This window comes from Euprymna scolopes, chromosome 38, assembly GCF_053919585.1.
Source record: "Euprymna scolopes isolate OS-2025 chromosome 38, ASM5391958v1, whole genome shotgun sequence".
In the NCBI taxonomy this organism is placed as follows: domain Eukaryota; kingdom Metazoa; phylum Mollusca; class Cephalopoda; order Sepiida; family Sepiolidae; genus Euprymna; species Euprymna scolopes.
Genome location: NC_136519.1, coordinates 76,341,507 through 76,361,187, shown reverse-complemented (window position 1 = coordinate 76,361,187; position 19,681 = coordinate 76,341,507). Strand labels below are relative to the sequence as shown.

The 19,681-nt window shown below is 33.8% G+C and overlaps 1 protein-coding gene across 1 annotated transcript in view; it reads left to right on the top strand.

The window, feature by feature from the left end:
- LOC145263199 (integral membrane protein 2A-like) overlaps positions 1–19,681 on the top strand; it is an 81,488-nt gene that overhangs the window by 37,716 nt on the left and 24,091 nt on the right. The window contains exon 3 of the mRNA XM_080120266.1: positions 11,772–12,005. Within this exon, the coding sequence (XP_079976392.1) occupies positions 11,772–12,005 (234 nt within the window). The remainder of the gene's footprint in view (positions 1–11,771; positions 12,006–19,681) is intronic.

The window sequence follows — 19,681 nt, the reverse complement described above, 5'->3', positions numbered from 1 at the left end:
TAAATATCACTAAAACATCCGCTGGGTCATAAGCTTCATTTCAGTACCTTACTTGCCTGGGTGGATTGACTGTTGATTGAGATAAACCGTGTCACATACACACACACCCACACAGACAGATAGACATTAGGAAAATTTAAGATCTTATTTGTTTATATTTTTGCTTACAGAAAAAAGAATGAAAAAGTTTGTAAACTGATTTCTGCAATGTTTCGTTTACGTTTAGTAAATCTAAACAAAGATTTATTGATGTATAAAAGTTGCCTAGGTCTAGAAGGATTTCTACTTCACTCACCGAAGACAAAGGGGAGCATCCAAAATTCTACGTTTTTTATTAAAATATACAAAAAAAAAACGTATTTAACATAAATATTCACCCTACCCCCATTTTTCTTTAAATCTAAAATATATATTTAAATTACATTGTCTATTTTTGTTTAAATAAATCTTGCCTTTATATTAAAAATCGACGAATAATAACAAAAGCAAATCAGTTTGCGTATGTTTGTTGACAAATGACATATACGATATTTGTTATCACTCTTCCCCCCCCCCCCCCAGCTTTTTTTTTTTTTAATAATAGTTTGTACGATAATATTAACACTATTAAAATAGATTGGATGTCTGAAAATAACTTAAAATATTATCGCATAAATATGTAATTAATGTTCAACTCTTACTATCCTGTCACAGTAGGTAAGCATGGACAATATTAAGTTTTTGAAAAATAAATTTTAAATATCTACTCTGTCCTTGCAAAACTTTTTCATGATTAGGGCTATGTCCTAATTTATGGTGATTTTTTTTTTTTTTTTTGCAATAATTGTATGAGAAAATAAGAAATTTGAAAAAAGAAAATTGAATTTTATCAAGCTTGGCTGGAAAAAGGATTAATCTTGTTAGAATTTAAAAATAGATTATTGAATTTAGTGTAAAACTAGATCAAAAAGTTTTGATGACCAGGCAGTGTTTGTACCAAACAGTCTGGATAACCTAGCGAGCCATCTGGTTTTCGTAAACAAGACGAGGATTCATTTGCTGAGACTGGAATTAAGTAAATATTGAAAATTATCAAAGAAATATAATTAAGATTTTCCAACTTTGCAAAAAATTATGGCAAGTGTGTTTTGAATATTTTTAAATTTCATGTTTGGGTTTGCTCATTTTATTTTATGAATTGTTTGTGGCCCATTCCACGAAAAGTGGTCCTGGGGGAATTTTTGTAAAAACTGCTGGTTAGGTAGATATTTTCATGAACTTGCTATGAGAACTGTCAAAAAATGAATAGGACATGTTCAGGTTAGTTCAACTTTTGTTCTGGGATCAATTTGAAAACATATTTTTGACTCAAAATTAAAAGAACACAAATATTTAATTATTTTAAAAATCACACACAAACATTGACAGATATTACACATATATTTCAAGAAAATAACAACTTTCCAGCACCATTCACATTTTTGGAGAAAATCTTAAAAAAAGTTTGGTCAGATTGTGTGTGACACATACAACGATAATTTCACAATTATTTTTATTGAAAGAAGAGCTGATGCCTTAACACTGCTGATTGAAAGTTAAAACAAATTCACCAACACTATTGCAAAGAAGTCCTGCGCAAAGATGCATACAATTGCTCAACATCCAAATATTGTAACATACGTAACATTATGTATGTTACATGAAAATTAAAACAACTTTGTACAGTGATAGAACTTCTGTTTTGCCATCAGGTGATAAAAATAAGCTACAAGGCACTATAAGATGTTATGTCTGTTTCACTACCAGTGTCCACTTCAATGCTTCAAATCCCTGTCAAATTGGTACAGAACAGTGTCTGATCTGTCAACAACAAATATATTAATTGGGAGTTGTGTGTTCAACTTTTTCAGAACATCTTTGGTTAGTTTGTGATGAACACATGTCTGTGGGGCCAACACCATTTCCCCCTTTCTTGTATGATACATGACAGAAACAACTACATTGGCACCACTGTAAGTGACAACTTCTCTAGGAAAGCGTTTACCTTCATAAGTCATCAAAGCCCAATCACCAACTCTCAGCCTTGCATTGTCATTCTCTTTCACCGGATATACAGCAGTACCAGATGGTTTAATGTCACCATCTGTTTGGATTTCCACCCGTGAACCATCACTACAAGCAAGCATATGCATTTTACTAATACCACTAGCATCTTTGACATATGACCATGGATCTTCACTTTTCAAAAACTCTGAAATCTCTAACTCGATTACATGGAGTACCTTGACCTTTGACATGTTTCTATCAGCAACTCTGAAGAAGTTAGAACCTTGTACAGCCTCTGCACTGATATCTTCGGACGTCACCCTTTGACAATAGTTTGCAGATCCCCCTATACCATCAATTATGCCTTTGCTGTGAGATATGACAAAGTATTTCCACATAATCCTGCAGTTTAATCTGTTTAACAAATCACTCACAAACTTTGTATTTATTTTTAAACTCGGATGATGGCCCATCAGTGTAGATAATGTCATTTGCTTTAAATTTGATGTGCTCTGACAGCTTGTTGATGAATGTGCAAATGTGCAATGCATTCAGTTTTAGCTGTCCATCACTATCAGAAAAGATTTGCAAGCTTTCCCCTTGGCTGGTTAACAAATTGAAGCTAGTCCTTGACCAAAGTGTCGTCTGGGTCTCATGTTGGTACTTGCAGCTGTAGGTCATCACGAAATCTATCTGCAACATGTGTCCGCTTATATTCTTGTCTTCTTCGAAGGCTGCTGTTCGGATGCATTTTATTCGGACATGTTGTTGCACCTGAGAAAACTCACCAACATTCAACTTTAGGCGACCAGCGTTATTCTTTCCCCATTCCTTCCACTGGACTATTTCTGCATCAGCCTTAGTAATAACCAGTCTCATTCCAACCTGACACTTGTCAAAGTTACCGTGCCAACAGGAAGACAACAACTCATTGGGTCTTCCCCCACAATGCAGAAGGCCAGAAATGTTATACGCAATACTAAGACCCTTCAGTTTGTGCATAAAGTTCTCATGCGTCTGGCATTTGGACTGGTCAGGATGTTGATCTTTTAGTAACATTACGTTATCAAGTTTGCCTCACTTAGACCAACTGAAGCTAACAGCAACGTCTGGTTAGCACTTGGTGAAAAAGGTGTGTGCTTCTTTCAGAAACTTGACAGAGTAGTACTTTCTCAACTTTGTCTGAGAGAATGGGGTGAAAACAATCATCTGATCTCCCATGCCAGGCATGATATAATCAATGTTCTGAAGAAAAAGTCTTTAACTTTCATGTTCTTCAGACAGGCCACGCTTGGTCCTGCCTGCTAGGTTGCGTTCCATTTTCTCAGTTCAATTCCTATTCATTTAGACAAGCCAGCTACAGCAGTAACTTGTTTGGTCGGTGACAACAGCAAGTTGGAAATAAGTCTCTTGACTGGCAACTTGAACCCAAGACCGATTTTTATGACGAGTTTCTTGGACTGCTGTTCTTTCTGGAGTTTCTTATGTGATTGACACTTTTGGATTCGTTCAGTGGTTTGTTGGTGGTGCTTTGCCAACTCATCTTCTGTCATCTGGGCTTTTTGAGGTCCAAAATGGGTAGCAATGTGTTCATTCCCTTTCTTTCAATAGTCAGGATCTGATTCGACTTTCCTCTTGCGATGTGCATGAACCCTTTCAGCACTGGTCTTTGACATTTTACTATCCTCCATTCTGAAAACATGGATACAAAATATTGAATATTCAATCAAAGCATTTAGACATTTTGAATGATTAAAATGTATTTTACCGGAAATCTGGACAGCGGCAGTGTGAGGGGAAACTTTCTTTCATGAAAAGACGAAAATTATCGGAATTTATCTCTCATGAAGGAAGTACTCTAATGTTTCCTGACTCCTATTCTCTGGGGAAATTGAGGCCCTTTAGTGTTTCAGAATTCATCTTCACCCGAGCACAATTTTTTTACAGAAATGGCTTTCACAAAAGAACAAAAAATACACTTCATGCAGAGATTCACCATTATTTCCACTTCAAAACTCGTATTTGGCATCAAAAAAAGTTCTAGATTCTTTGATTTAACTTGAAACATTTTTTTCAGTCATAAACATTACAAAAGTTTAAAACAAAACCTTGAAAATTAGTTTTTTTTTTTACTTAATCATTTTACACTCCTAACATATTTAAGCAGTGATTACTAAAATGCCTCAAGAGAAGGCAACAAAGCCTTTTCTTTAATGATTCTTTGAAAGGTTTTACCTTTGAAATAATAGGGATTGATAATCCTAAACTTGCAGGCTTTCTAAGGGTTTGGAATTGCATGTAAAAAGTCTTTCTGTATGAATGTAATGACACAAAATAGGTTGGCACTAAAAATTGGGCCTGGGTAGAGAAGTTAGGCTTCTTTTTCATCAAAGAGTAATGAACCACTTTGCATTTGTACCCAATCAAACAGCTGCTTCTCTGATAAAAATATGGATACTTGAAGAATTGAAATCTGCTTTCAAACTGTGACATGCTCTTTGAAAATTGACCACAATTGTTATGGAAGTTTTATAGAATGATTCAATACAAGTTGCCTAAAAAAAAAATTGAGCTAGTTATGAATCGGTTGAATAGATAATGATCGTTTAATAAATAAATCATGAATTCACAAACTGAAATAAACTTAAATTATTTTCCGTTATTAGATTTATTTAGATTCATCAGACTACTGTTCTCATCTCCAGTATTATTTTCGCATTTCGGTAGATGTAACCCCCGACCTTCTTCAGGTGTATCTTGTCGAACTCATGAATGTTTGTCGAACTTGGGAATTTGGATAGAATTTCGAACGGAACCCTTTATTTACCGTATGGGGGATAACATGCTCTTGTTCTGTCGGTCATGATTGGATAGAGGTCCTAAGGAACTCGCAATTGTATTTTTCGATCGCCCATATTGAGGATTGAACCTTCAATTTTATGACCAGCAATGCTTGTCGGCCTATTAGTAATATATATATAATCTAGTTATTAATAATTTATATATATATATATAATCTAGTTATTTATAATTATTAGTCTTAGTGACGAAGCCATGTTTGACAGTTCATCTAGATCTGCTTCAAACCACAACCTGCATTTTACTTTGTAAACTGTCTTTAACTGTTGCAAAACTCCTTGCCACTCCTAAAACTAAAAAAATTATTTTCATTGCTACACAATGATTAACAATCCTATTTTCGCTTTCTTTTCTGTTCCTTTGTGAACAACTTTCTACATCTTTGTTCTGCTAATAAACTTGTTTCTTAATTTTTGTGGAGCAGACGTTGATAGTATTACAATAACACTAAACAATAGTCCAAATAATACAAATTTCTAATCCTTATCTCTAAAATTCAGAAACATAAGGAGATATATATATATATATATATAATCTTTGACTTTGGCACAATAAGTGTGAGAGTGCAACTGGCAGATCTATATACTGGATAACTAATATAGTTGTCATTGGGAGAGGAAGAGCTCTATTTTGGCACTTACCATTCTACTGATTTTAAAGTGAAGCCCCATCTGTTACAGCTACTGTTTAGTTGATGTTTTACAGCATTCATTATAGCTTTTGTTGGTGTATTAAACATTCCAATGTTATAGCATTAATCTCTGTTGTTTGCACCCTGTGTATTTTATAATGTCTTGGCTCCTTCTTGAATACTTTTCCTTTGTCAATTATTTTCACAAGTTATCATTGTAAGTATTGTTAGTGTGGTCAGTCTTTTCCTCACGAATAGTTTTTGCTATGGTCATCTCGTCTATACTGCTGCTCTTAAGTCATGAAAAGTGATCTTGTTTTCCATTTACCACAAATTTGTTACATAATCACCAAGTCATCAATTGTATTTTTTTTTTTATAACCAGGGTGACCCCCCCAAAAAACAGGACATTCAATTGTTTTTCTGAGCATTTTACAGTCAACGGAGAAAAAAAGGCCAAAGACCCTAGTGTTTTGATGTGATGTTTTGAATATAATAAACTAGTTATGACCAAAGTTTCATTTAATTCAAGCAAAACACTAAGAAATGGGGCCTAATTATGGTTGGACCCGTTTTTTTTTTTTAGTCACCCTGTATTTAATGAAGTCTTAATTCTTGGTAATTTTCTTTTTCTGATGCTAAAGCTTGATTTCTAATGTTTTAAAACAAATGAACAGAAAGCAATTTTCATTCTTTTGTTATATGAAACCATATTTTCATTTGTAAAATAAACAAAATGTGAATAACTTTATAGCCATGTATATGCTTTCAGTATCCCAGATTCCGTTCGGTTCTTAACACTGAAAACATGGACAAACCAGTTATTTGGTTTGATACTTCAGTATTATTGAATAACAAAGATAACATTTTATCTTCAGTTGTAACTTGAAAATTTATACTCATAGAAATAATGCTTATGAGTTAGGAACAGGAATTTCTTTGGTTCTTCAATTTTCCAGGAAAATACCAGGTCATAAGTTCTAGTATATTGTGTATGTGTGTAGAACCACTTCTACTCTTTACTGTCAATACATTTGGCATTTATAGGTTGAATTCTCTTAATTCTTGTGGCAATTGTTAATGGCCTAGAGTACAGTATTAAAGGTAACACAATTTGAAAATATTCCATTCACTATAGCAATATTCACTGAAAAATGTATTCTTGGAATTTTAAAGGCATTTAATATAAAAGGGAGAGAAAAAGATATCAAAATTAAGAAAAAGTTCTTAAGTAGCAATGCACATAAAAAACTGAAATTATTTAAAATATTTCATTAATGACATACATAGGAGCTTGATAACTTAATGGCGTTTTTTGCTGCATCTAATCATTTAAATTACAATCGTTTTAAAACAATTGTCTTTTCACAACATTGAATACAAGATGAAAAAACAGCAAATTTGCACAATTTTCTTATTTCTATTCAAGCTAGGCTGAAAAGCTGCTGAAACAGCTTGCGATATCAACAAAGTCAATGGCCCAGGAACCACTGCTGAATGCAAAACACACTGGTGGCTTAAGAAATTTTCTAGTGGCAACAAGTCTTGATGATGAGCATAGTGGTCGCCCATCAGATGTTAACAATCAGTTAAGAGCTTTAGTCAAAGCCAATAAACACAGAACTGTTCGAGAATTTGCTTCTGAATTGTAACGTATACGATGATTTGCAACCATTTGAGAGATTAGAAACTTAATAAATGGGTACTTCATGAATTGAATGACAACCAAAAGAAACTCTAAGAAAGTGTTACTCTTCCCTTTTTGTATGCAACAAGAATGATGCATTTCTCAGACTTGTGATGAAAAGTGGGTTCTTTACGACAACCAGTGATGTTCAGCTTGGTGTTTAGATGCTGACAAAACTCCAGGACACTTGCTGAAGCCAGAGTTGTACCAAAAGGTCATGCTGACTGTTTGGTGGTCTGCAACCTGTCTCATCCCTTAGTTTTTTGAATGCAGGTGAAACCATTACAGTGGAATAAGTACTTTCAATAAATAGATGAAACGTATCAGGAACTTCAACTTCACCCAGCATTAGTCAACAGAAAAGGCCCAATTCTTCTCCATGACAATATACGAAACCGACCCTGCAGAAGTTGAACGAATTGAGCTATGAAACTTTGCCTCATCTGCCATACTCTCCAGGCCACTCCTCTACTGACTACCACTTTTTCAAGCATCTTGACAACTTTGTGTGAGAAATTGGTCAAAAACCTAAGCGATATAAAAAACGCCTTCAGGGATTTAATCGTCGCCAGAACACAATATTTTTATGTTACTGGCATAAATACACTTGTTTTGCATTGGCAAAAGCATGTTGATTCTGATGGTGCTTATTTCGATCAATAAATTTTTGTTTGAGCTATGTTGATCTGAATTAAAAAAAAAAAATGCATGAACTTTCTTGTCGAAATGATACTACTGATGCTACTTATATCATTGCTGATATTATAGTCAGCCAATAAATGATTACAATTTTTGAAGATAGTGTAATTAAAAATTGCAGCTAAGGAAAGATAAAATCACATACAATTATAATTCCTTACATAAGGAGTAAAAGGATTTACTTGCCAGTTGGAATACATATCTTTTTCAAAATGTTGAATACTTGTGTTAAAGTGTTCTTTTGCACAAAATAGTAAAAGGAATGGGTTAGTTTAAATGGTAACTTCACCATAATTAGGAGCTTTGTCTTCCTTGATTTCCAAATTCCATGGCAAAATTCCTTATAGATGTGGCACAAACTTTTAAAAGTATCCTGTTCTTTACAAAAGTTGTGATAATGTTGATGACTTTAAACGATTTTCTTTACTAAAAACACTTTGAATATATAATATACATTTTTATGATGGATTCATATCGGTCTATTCATTGCCAAATAAAATGGTATTTTGAAGATTTAAAAGTGCTTTGGTTTTTAAAATATGACTATTAGTACGATCCCTGTAAATCTTGCTGATCCCAAAGTGTTTTTATGGTCAGTGGATAATACTAATTCAAAAAAGAAAAATCTTTAAAAGTAAATATTAATGCAAAAGCATTAACTTATATTAAAAAAAAAAAAATAAAATGAATAATGGTTTCTGCTTAGAATTGGTAAACTGCTTTCATTATAATTGCTATCCATGACTATAATTCAAGCATACCAATTTTATTTTATTTATTTCTATATCTTTGTATGTTTCAAATATAAGGGAATGTTTTGATTTTTTTTTTTATCAGTGCAATCTTATTACATTTTAGGACAATATACATCAACAATATGTATATAAATATATATTATGTATACAGCCGACATTGTCTCTGTCAAAAATTGTTATAATAGGTATTGAGAGCAAAAGCTTTTCTTGCATTTGCAAAAACAATTATCAATATTAAATTTTACAAAAGATTCTAATTTGAAAAGTAGGATTTCTTTTTATATTTTCCATCAATCTTTATTTTCTCCATGGAAACAAATTGACAAGTTGCAATGTTGTTAAAGTGATGGAGAACAATGCATGTTTATAGCACAATTTAATTTTTTTTTTTTTTTTTTACTGCTCTGAGTGTGTATTTTTTTTCTTTTTTTTTTCTTTTTTCTTTTTTACTGCTCTGAGTGTGTATTTTTTTTTCTTTTTTCTTTTTTACTGCTCTGAGTGTGTATTTTTTTTTTTTTTATCTGTCTCTGAATAATACTTCTGGTGCGGCTTGTTTTTAAGGATATAATGAAGTAAACCAGATGTGAATAAACATGTACATGGTATTATTCTGTTGTGTGTTCTATTCTAAAAAAGATTTCTCTATTAATATAGAAATACACACGGATGATAAAACGCTTTGGATAATCACAGATTTCAAGGGGTTTCTGCTAAAATAGTCATATTTTAAAAACCAAAGTACTTTAAGTCCTCAAAATGCCACCGTTTTGTTTGGAAATGAATATACTTTCAAATAAAGTAATAACTAAGAACATACATTATAGATATTTTTAGAGTTTTAAGCAAATAGTCATGAAAACCTGAACATCATAAAACAGCATTTTCGGAAAAGTTTTGTACCCCACCCCCCTTCCGATTTGTAACTGCTCATACTATGTTTGTATTAAGAATTTTGTCTTGGAATTTGGAAACTAACCAGAAGAGATGTCAGTTTTAATAGCTTGGGGTGTCCAAAATACTTTTGACCACTCGTTTTTTTTGTGTTAAGAAAGAGACTAGTATTGAAAATTTTGAAAAAATTTTCTTCGGACATCCACTGTTAAACAAAACAATCTTTTTACTGTTTTTATTCATTAAAAGTTTTCTCTTGTGGTAGCAATTTAACATCATGATACCTGAAAAAAAATCATTTTAAGTTTCAGTGTCTTGTAATATTAGTAATAGCATTATCAGCAACAGTGATCTTTATAAACAGGTGTTTTTTTTTTGTTTTTTTTTTATTCCAGATCAAGTTTTTTTTAAATTGAAAATCTTAGATGTAACCATGTCAATATTTAAAAAAAATTGACTAGTAGTCAAATTTTTAAAATTTTTCTTTGAACAACCAAAAATGTGAAATATGATTCTTTTGGTTCATGGTAGTACACCCACCTCCTCCTATATTTTTTAATTTTTTGTCTCTTTTACAATGTTTTCAGGGGATTCTCGAATGAAAACTAATCTACCTGATTATAAAAATAAAATGTAAAATCGATGTTTAAATATTTGTAGGAAGGATACTTTTCCAAACATCGGTGATGTTTAAGAAATAAAAACGGTAGAAAAAGACCTGAAATGTAATTAAAAATAAAAATCAAATTCATTTAAATACAAATTGTCAGCTTTAGCAAAGGTTTTTTTTTTTTTTTTTTTTCAAAAATACTTGATACTTTTCCAATCGTCACATTTTCTGTTAGTGACGTCGTTTGTTTTAAATAACATTTATTTTTGTCTGTTTGTCAGAATTCTTGTATAGTTTCACAATGGATGTCAAACGCCCTCTTAATAATAAAAATAACCCTCCCTTAATCCTACCTCTAACCCTAGGTATGAGTGGCAAACCTAAAACCATCTTTAGCCCTAACAATAACGCTGAGTAGCAAACTCCACACCAAAAAAAATTCCTCCGTAAGCTACATATAAGCATAAAAAAAAGAAAGAAAAATCTTTTCTCAAAGAAAAGTGCACATGATTAATCTCCCATAAAAATAAATTGGTCAACTATCCTAAAACACTAGAATGGTCTCAAAATGAATTATTTTACATTAAATTTATGTGAAACCAACCCCACTCTAAATTCTAAAATTATTTTTGTTTTGTTTGTATCTACAGAATGTTTACACATAATTTCCCTTAACCTTATCATTAACCCAAAGTCAGAGTAGCAACCTCCCCACCCTCTTATAATTGCACAAAGACCCTCTTAAAACCACACATAATCACCTTTTAGAAAAAAAAATGCCCAGGATTCCTTTTATTTATTTATTTTTTTCCTTTATTACAATGGAGTTTCTACTTATCAAGGTCCGGAGGCCACTCAATCTCCTATAGAAAAAAAAAAAAAAAGGGTTAAGGGCCTAAAACGCTTTAAAGTTTTTCAAGGTGTTCACACGTAATTGTCTACAAAAGTAGAATCACATATTTTGGAGAGGTGGTCAGATGGGGGTGGGGTAAACTGAAGGTATTAATCTACAATTACACCAAAGAAATATTGCAATATATTCATTTTTAAACAGTTCTAAATTTAGATTTCAGTTTTTTTTTTGCATAAAATGTATTACAATTTAGTTTTGAGTTTTCTAACTTATTTTCTATTAATGGATACATGGCATTTTTAAGGAATTGCCGCATATTTGTGCATTTACTGCAAATTATTTAGAAACCGTTAATTTCTGGAGATTTGCAGTAGCATATTCTCATTCGTTGCACAAAAATACACTTATATAGCAAATTTCATTGCTTAATCTTTTGCTTTAACACAGATATATTTTTACTGAAAAAGTATTGTAAAGACGTGACAAAATGCATTGGTCTTAAAGAGGGAAAAACTATCCAAATGTGCAAGGCACAAAAATAGTCATAACTTTGATTTTAAGCAGATTTAAAAAATTTAAAAAGATTCTTATCAAGCTCTTTCTATGTATGTCATTATTTAGATATTTTAAACCATTTCAAATTTTTCATGTGTATCGCTAATTAATACCATCTACACTATTTTCACATTTTCAATAAAATAAGATTTTATTTCTTTTCTCTCATTAATATAAAGTAAATATTTTTGTTTTTTCAATTGCAGGTTATCCGTGGGCGTTGTGGCGTCATTTACACCCAGGACCTGTTCATGCGAAAAGAACACCCAGAACCGATTGCCAGCGGTTTCCGCTATAGTGACCAGAGCCAAGCTAGAAATGACATGTCCGTCTCTTTCTTTGAGGAAACTATCGAGATCACTGATGATTATTATGAACGAGTTGAAATTCCTAAATTTGATGAATGTGAGAATGCCATTGTCTTGCATGATTTTGAAAGGGTAAGCCGGCTTTAACCATTCTGTTTATTACATACTACCTTGTAACACTATTCTTGTAAGTACTTGAAGACATCGTGGGTGTATATAGGAGGTACCACGTAGCGATTATAGGTGAGAATGTCTCAACATGACCCTAGCAAATATTTGAAGTTTCAAATTGTATACATCCAACCAGACCTATTCCTCTAATGTAGGGGAAAATTTATTGGAGAACAAGTCATGTGCCATAGTTTACAAACACAAGGTGTTTTTCTGTACTGCGGAGAACATGGTCTAAGCATTTGAAAATATTAGAAGCTGTAGTTATTAATATGCAGTGACCATTTTTTTTTTTTTTTTTTAATTTTTTTTTTTTTTTTTAATTTTTTTTTTTTTATTACATTTTCACCCCAAACAAGGCACATTGCCACTTTGTTGTAGCGGGCTACTATCAGGGACATAGCCGTCAGGGGTACTGTGTAGGAAGTTGGGCAGCAAGATGTTGGTTCACGTTGCACTTGAACTTCTGCATGTCAGTACAGTCGGGGAAGCAGGGACTTGGAAAGGAATTCCAAAGTCTAGCTGTTCTGGGGAAGAAACTACCGGAGTAGAAGGCTCTCTTGCATTTAGGGATCTTTACTGTGAAGGGGTGGGATTTAGCTGCTTGTCGGGTTTGTCGGGAGTATTTACGTTGAGAGGGCACAAGTGCTTGCAGTTCGGAGCATTCACGGTTAAAGTACTTGTACAACAGTCAGAGAGATGCAACATTTCATCGATGGGACAGAGGCTGAAGTTTAGATGACAGTCCAGGACCTATCACATTGACGACTCTTCTGAACCTTGTCTAGGAGCAAGAGACCAATGGCAGATGCACCAGCCCAAATATGACAACAATACTCCATACATGGGCGAATGGTGGCCTTATAGAGGTATAGGATACTTTCGGGCGTTAGTATCTTTCTAGCACGGTAGAGAGAACCTACCTTCTTCACAGCGATACTTTCAATGTAATTGTTCCAACTCCTGTTTCCTGTGAGCGTTAGGCCGAGGAGTTTAAAAGATGTACTTTCAGATAAAGAGTCATTGGTCATTGCAATTGGTGGTAGAGAAGGTTTCTTGTAATTATTGAAGGAAACGAGTTTAAGTCTTGGCAGCATTGAATGTGACCATCCATTTATGTCCCCATTCCACTACAGATTGGAGGTCATCCTCTAGTGTTTCTGACAATTCTTTAGATATGTGATCATTTGTTTTCCTGCCGTGTCTGTTATAGAGCGTCAGCATATATACCCACCTCACAGGCAATTTTGTTAGGGAGGTCATCTATGAATACAGAGTGACCCCCCAAAAAACGGGCCCCAACTATAATTAGGCCCCGTTTCTTAGTGTTTTGTCCAAATGAAATTAAACTTTGGTCATAACTAGTTTATTATATTCAAAACATCACATCAAAACACTAGGGTCTTTTGCCTTTTTTTCTCCGTTCTACAGCATATGTTCTAGATGGCCTCCATTTAGCTTTTGTTTTTTTTTGGTTACCCTGTATTAGGTATAACAGAGGTTCAAGGATAGATCTCTGAGGCACTCCCACATTTATATCATATTGTTTAGATGTACGACCGTCGAGGACAGCCTGGATTTTTCTCTTCTCTAAGAAGGATTTAATTGTTATGTATTCTTCCAGTGATACCATATGATCTGATTTTCCTGTCAAAAGCCTTAGATATATCTAGAGCTACCGCTCTACCCTCCCCCGCTTTGTCCAGTGAATGGTATATACATTCTGAGATTACAGTTAGGATGTCTGCTGTGGAACAGGCTTGCCTAAATCCATATTTGGTGTCAGTCAGAAGTTTAGCATCTGTAAGGTGATGGACTAGAGCTTGGTTAATTATGGTCTCAAATATTTTGGCAAAAAGTGGGAGGAGGCTAATGGGACAATAATTTAATGGGTAAGTTCTTTCGCCAGAATTCTTGAAAATTGGTACTACAGAAGCAGTTTTCCAGCAGGCAGGAAAGCAAGATTCATTAAGGCATTTGCTGTAATGTTTGGAGAGAACTGGAGCTACTTCGGCGGAGCACTTTTTTAATAGCACAGCCAGGATGAGATCAGGTCCACATGCTTTTGCAGTGTCAAGATTTCTTATGATACCATGCACCTGAGAAGGTGTGATTTTCAGATCGTCTAGTGTGGCATCTGTCCGCAAAGGAAAGTCACGGAGTGGGTGGTTGGCAGGGTCCAATTTGTGTAGACAGAAGATTTAACAAACTCGAGTTGCTGAAAGTATGTGATAATACACGCAATTTCATAAAGGTCGAATTGCTTATGTTATATATAAATTCCATGTTAAATCATCCAGGGTTTGACACCCATGTCCTCAGATTTTGTATCTTGCACTACAGATGGACATCATAAAAACTAATTTAAGTATGTGACTCCAAGCAGTTGCTAATTTAAAGCATTTTCTATTTTGCATGAGTCATCTGAAATGTTGTCGAGCAACATTTTAATAATTACATTTTCTTGAATATTTTCAGTTTGGAACATCTGATTTGCTGAGAAATTAAGTCTTCTATGTGATTTTTATCAGAACTAGGAATATTTCAGACGTTCCTCAATATGGGGAAAATTATTATGTAACTGAAGAGGTAGTTTTTTTTTTTTTTTTTTTTTTTTTTTGATATTCATGTAGACACTATGAAGTACTTCTTTACCAAAAATGGTAAAAAGTTCTTTTATTCACTGACAGTGTCTATTCAAAGTAAAGGCTTTTCTGAGGATTCAAAAATATTGTACTGTGGAAGCAATTAGTTTTGGTATGTGAGATGCAGTTGAGATCATCTAAATTTATATAAAATTCACACTGAAATTTGGAATGGAAAAGTTAGATAGTAAAAGGTAAAACAGTCTTGGTGATCAGATATTTACAATAAAACTAATTCAGCCCTGTTACATATGAAACATATTTTACTAAAAAAAATTAACCAACTAATACAGGAATGAAAGGCAAAAGAGACTGTCATAGAACATATTAAAAGAAATATAATCAAGATGTAAGCAACTAAAATTGGCATACTCATTGGAACGCAGTGTAATCTATAATAAATCTCACCTGTCTATTTATATGTATGTATGTTTATATTCTGCCTAAAACTTTCGACAGAGGCGACAGATTTTCACGAGATTGGTATCGTTTTGAAGCTCAACCCTTCAGACGACAAATCTCGAAAAATTGGCTAAAAACATTTATTCCTTCACCTTCAACTGTGCACTTTTCTAAAGGGAGGGGTCGCTTTTTTTGCTGATATTTTCAAAAGTCATCCCCTCTTTTCGATTGACTAGCCTTAATTTAAACATTTGTCACTTCTGGTTTGCCAATGGGTGCAACAACAAAGACGTCACATTTTTTTCTTTTACGTTCTTTTCCTCCTTTGCGGTACAGGTTCGAGCCTGCCTGCCTGCTACCATTTTTTTTTTTTTTTTTTTTTTTTTTGCTCAACACACACCTACAAACACCTGGGTAACGCCGGGCACCCAGGCTAGTGTGTGTATATATATATATATATATATATATATATATATATATATATATACATACATACATAAAAGGCAAAAGTAGCACACACGTTTTTGTATGTCGGCGAAAGGCTTTTAGGGGGGTGGGGGTCTAGAACAGACCTCATTAGAAAATCGACCAAAAAAACTACCTACCCTAATAAATTACTTTTACTATTTTTGATTATTTACTTTTCTTTTCATATTATTTTTTTTGTTTTAAGTTTTTTTTTTTATAATAGGTTCACCTCAAATTTCTTTAAATTGATAACTTTATAGGTTTCCGAGTATGCCGATTACAGAAATCTTGATTAGATTTTGTGGAGACAAGTAATTTTCTACATATTAAAACGTGCACACGATAAAGAAATCTAGTTCTCTGCGTCCGTGTTCATGTGTTCATCTACCAAAATTTTGCCATGTAACAGTATTTGTAAATAGGGAAAATTCATGTAAAAACGCAAAGAAACAATGTATTTTATTTCGTGTGTTAAAGGTTTGACGTGTTTTGTTGGCATAATCTAAGAAGAGTGCAGCAATGTAGTCAGAGGGGAAAAAATAGGTATCATTGTGACGCGATATTTGAATGGTAGGTTAGCGTTCGTTTATGATGTAGATAGCGTTAATCCCGAATATAAGAATGGTGAGAGCTCAGCCAATCAAAATGGATAGAATAAGGCAGGGGAGACTATTATTTGTGAATCGAAAAATTGAAAGAGTGTGGCTATGTATGTAAAGACCAGTTAATGGCAGTGCAAGTACAATATCATAGGCAAATATAAAATTTGACCCAGTCTCAACTGGTAGCGGTGGGAGCACTAAATATTGAGAGAAAAATAGGAACTTCGTCCTCTGTAGATGTGTCGATTATGGTGTTGCTCATCGGATGTAATGTAGCATTTTATCGTGAGTGAATGTGGCAGAAATGGTGGTCGTAAGCTACATAAGATAGTGGCTGTCAGGGTAGATGTATTGAATTTGTATGGGGTATCTGTTGTTGCAAACCTACGGTACTTTGATCCAGAGGGAAATTTCTGCAGTCAAATTATTATATACTAGCAGAGGGGTATCCGGCGTTGCCTGGGTGTTTATAGGTGTGTGTGTGTGTGTGTGTGTGTGTGTGTTAAAAATAGGTGTAAAAGAAAAAAAAAAGTTTTGGTCGGAAGGTCAGATTGAACCCCGAAGCCTTGACGCGAAGGTGGAAACGAAAGGGAAAAAAGCCAGTCACCTAACCATCTGTGCCACGAGGTAGAGGAACTGGTAAGGGCATTATATGAAGGTATATGAAGCGAAATGAACAGGTGCGAGGAAGTCTGACCTATTTTTGCGCTGCAAGCCAAATTATTCGCGGGCGAACACACACACACACGCACACCCACATACACATATTTTGTTTTTATATTTATAGATACCCCCCTTCTCCCTGGTTTAGCTAATATATGATGGGAGTAAATTTTCTGTAAATGCAAACAGCGGAGTTTATTTTGTAAACAAAATAAACCGTACTGATTTATATTGAATTTGTTTTGTTAGTTTCCAATCTGACGAAGAAATGAAACTGTATTTGCCCCCCCCCCTTCCTGGTAAAGAAAAGGACCCAAATATGTATAATGTTATTTGTATGTGTTTTATGCGCGTAAAATTGAAAGAATTTAATGGCAAAAACTGGGGGGAAAAAATGTAAGAAAAGGTGTTAAGAAATCATTTGTAGGTGTTTAGGGCCCAAGAAAAAGTGAAAAAAAAGAAAAAAATGAAGGTAGTCCTGCATAATTTGACCCGAATTCTCGTGAATTCCCGTCAAGCATTCAGTCATCAGTGTCAGCCGCAGAGGACAGGAAAAAACAAACAAACAAAACAAACTAGAATGAATACAAATGGAAAAAAAAAACTCCCAGAAAACTTACCATGTAATTATGTTTATTTTATTTGTTTTTATTTTTTTTTTGTTGGTTTGTTTTCTGGAATAAAATCCAAGAAACAAAACAAACAGGAAAAAATACAAATGGGCGGGGGAGCAATAAATAAAACCAGAAAACTGACCGTGTATAATGAAAAAATGTTTAATAAATTTTAGTCATAATTTTGTTTGTGTGTTTGTTTTATGGAAAAAAAAGTATTTTTAACCGTATAATTGTTAGGTGTAAGTATAACGGTTTGTTATGTGTTTTGTTTTTTTCTTTTTTGTATTGTTTTCTTTGTTGTCACTTTTTACCAATTGGAATGTCGTCTGGTTCCATATCGATAGTGTAATAGTAAGTGGGCTTATGAAACTACCAGAAATTCAATGTATAGAAATAAATAATGAATGAGTAACTAATCTGAAAATAAGAAGTCAGCTCTCCCCCCTAGTATCACATATAAATTCACTGGAAACATAATAGAAGGAAAAATACAGTAAATATATAAATCGAGTAATTGTTTGAACATTTGAAGAACGCTAGCGGCTGACTGTTACAGCTTGTTGTAAAACCTGGAATCCAAGGTTAGTTTGTTTCGTTTAAGTATGTAACCCCACACTGATGAAGCTTCGGTTAGGACCCCTGTTTATCTGGAAATCTCGGCTCATATCGTCTAGTCCTTCTCTGAGGGTTGTTACATTGAATGCTGAAAGCGAATATCGAAGCCGCAGGCAGGAAGAAATACAGACTTGTGAAACTCTAGCCTACAGAATTAATTTCAAAAACTTATATACAAATATTTTTACAAATATCGTTCAGTTCTTAATAAGTTTTCAAAGTTTCAAAACTCTCTTCACAGACAACGTCAGACGGGCGGATAAAGAGGAAGAGGAGTCACGACTCCAGGGACGGCGACCTCCACACGCTCTGTTCTCCCCGAAATCAACAAGCAAATCTTTTAATTTTTGCAAACAAGCAAATCTCTTAATATATAGTGATGTATGTGGATGGGGTGGAAGTTTCCCTAGCCAATCAGATTTTGCCACGAAATGAAACCCAAGATTTTTGCGTGTGTGCAATTTCCGAATCTGGCATCTGAGATCTACAGACATACTAATTCCCATAACCTTAAGGTCATCATGTCAACACTGACATCTGACTCTGAGTTCACCAAGGCCAGACAATATTATGCTCCAAGTTTCCTGTCATCAATTTTAACAGCAAAATATATTTCTCTGGTTTCAAACAATATCTATTTTGACATGAAATAAAATATCTATATTTATATTCTCTATTTTGAATCCTCGGGGTATCTGGTGTCACCTGGGAACGATTAGCTATCTAGCATAGTTACTCGGCCCCTGGGGAGAGTTCTAAAGCTCCCCAATGAGGGATTACGTCACAAGTAACCCTTCGACTCGCCCCCCCCCAAAAAAAAAAAAAAAAATTTAAAAATTTAAAAACAAAAAGGAGGGGAAAAAGAAGAAAAGAAATGGTATAAGTAACCCATGGAATAGATGAAATCGAAAGTTGTGTTTCAGCTGACAGTAAAATGCCATTCCATTTTTTTTTTTTAAGCAACTAAAAACTCAAACCGGTGTTTCCTCTTAAATTCCCCTGTGGACGTTAAGTGGTCGCGGGGGTGGGGGGGAGTATGAATGTAATAAAGAGAAAAGATTTTATCACTTTCATTGATTCTTACAGGTTTTGGCAGTGAACTCTCACCAGAAAAAATATAGGAATGTACAGTTATCGAGGCAGTGTAAGGATAATAGACCTATAGCACGCCTCAGATAATGTGCTGCAGTTTGTGCACATTACATTTGCATGAAATGTCTTGAGTTTTAATCCTATTAAGGTCAAACTCAGAGGGTAAAAATGACTTCATTTTATTTATATAGAAAAGAAATGATAAAGTTCAGTTTTACTATAAATCAAATCATGTTCCTTTCTTTTCTTTTTAAATGTAATTTTTAAGTAAATAATGCATGTATTTTAGTCTTTAAAAATCCATGATATAACAATATTTAATTACTTTTAATGCATACGCACAAAACTTATCCATTTTGAATTTTTTTTTTTAAATTAATATTGAATAAGTTTCAGTACAAATCGTGTTCCTTATTTTTCTTTCTTTAAAGTTTTCTAATGCTTTTTGTAAATTTTTGATTCATTGTTGACAGTCTGACTTGCTAGGATCTCAGCAATGACATCATTTTTCAGCTCGTGGGCCTTAATGACAT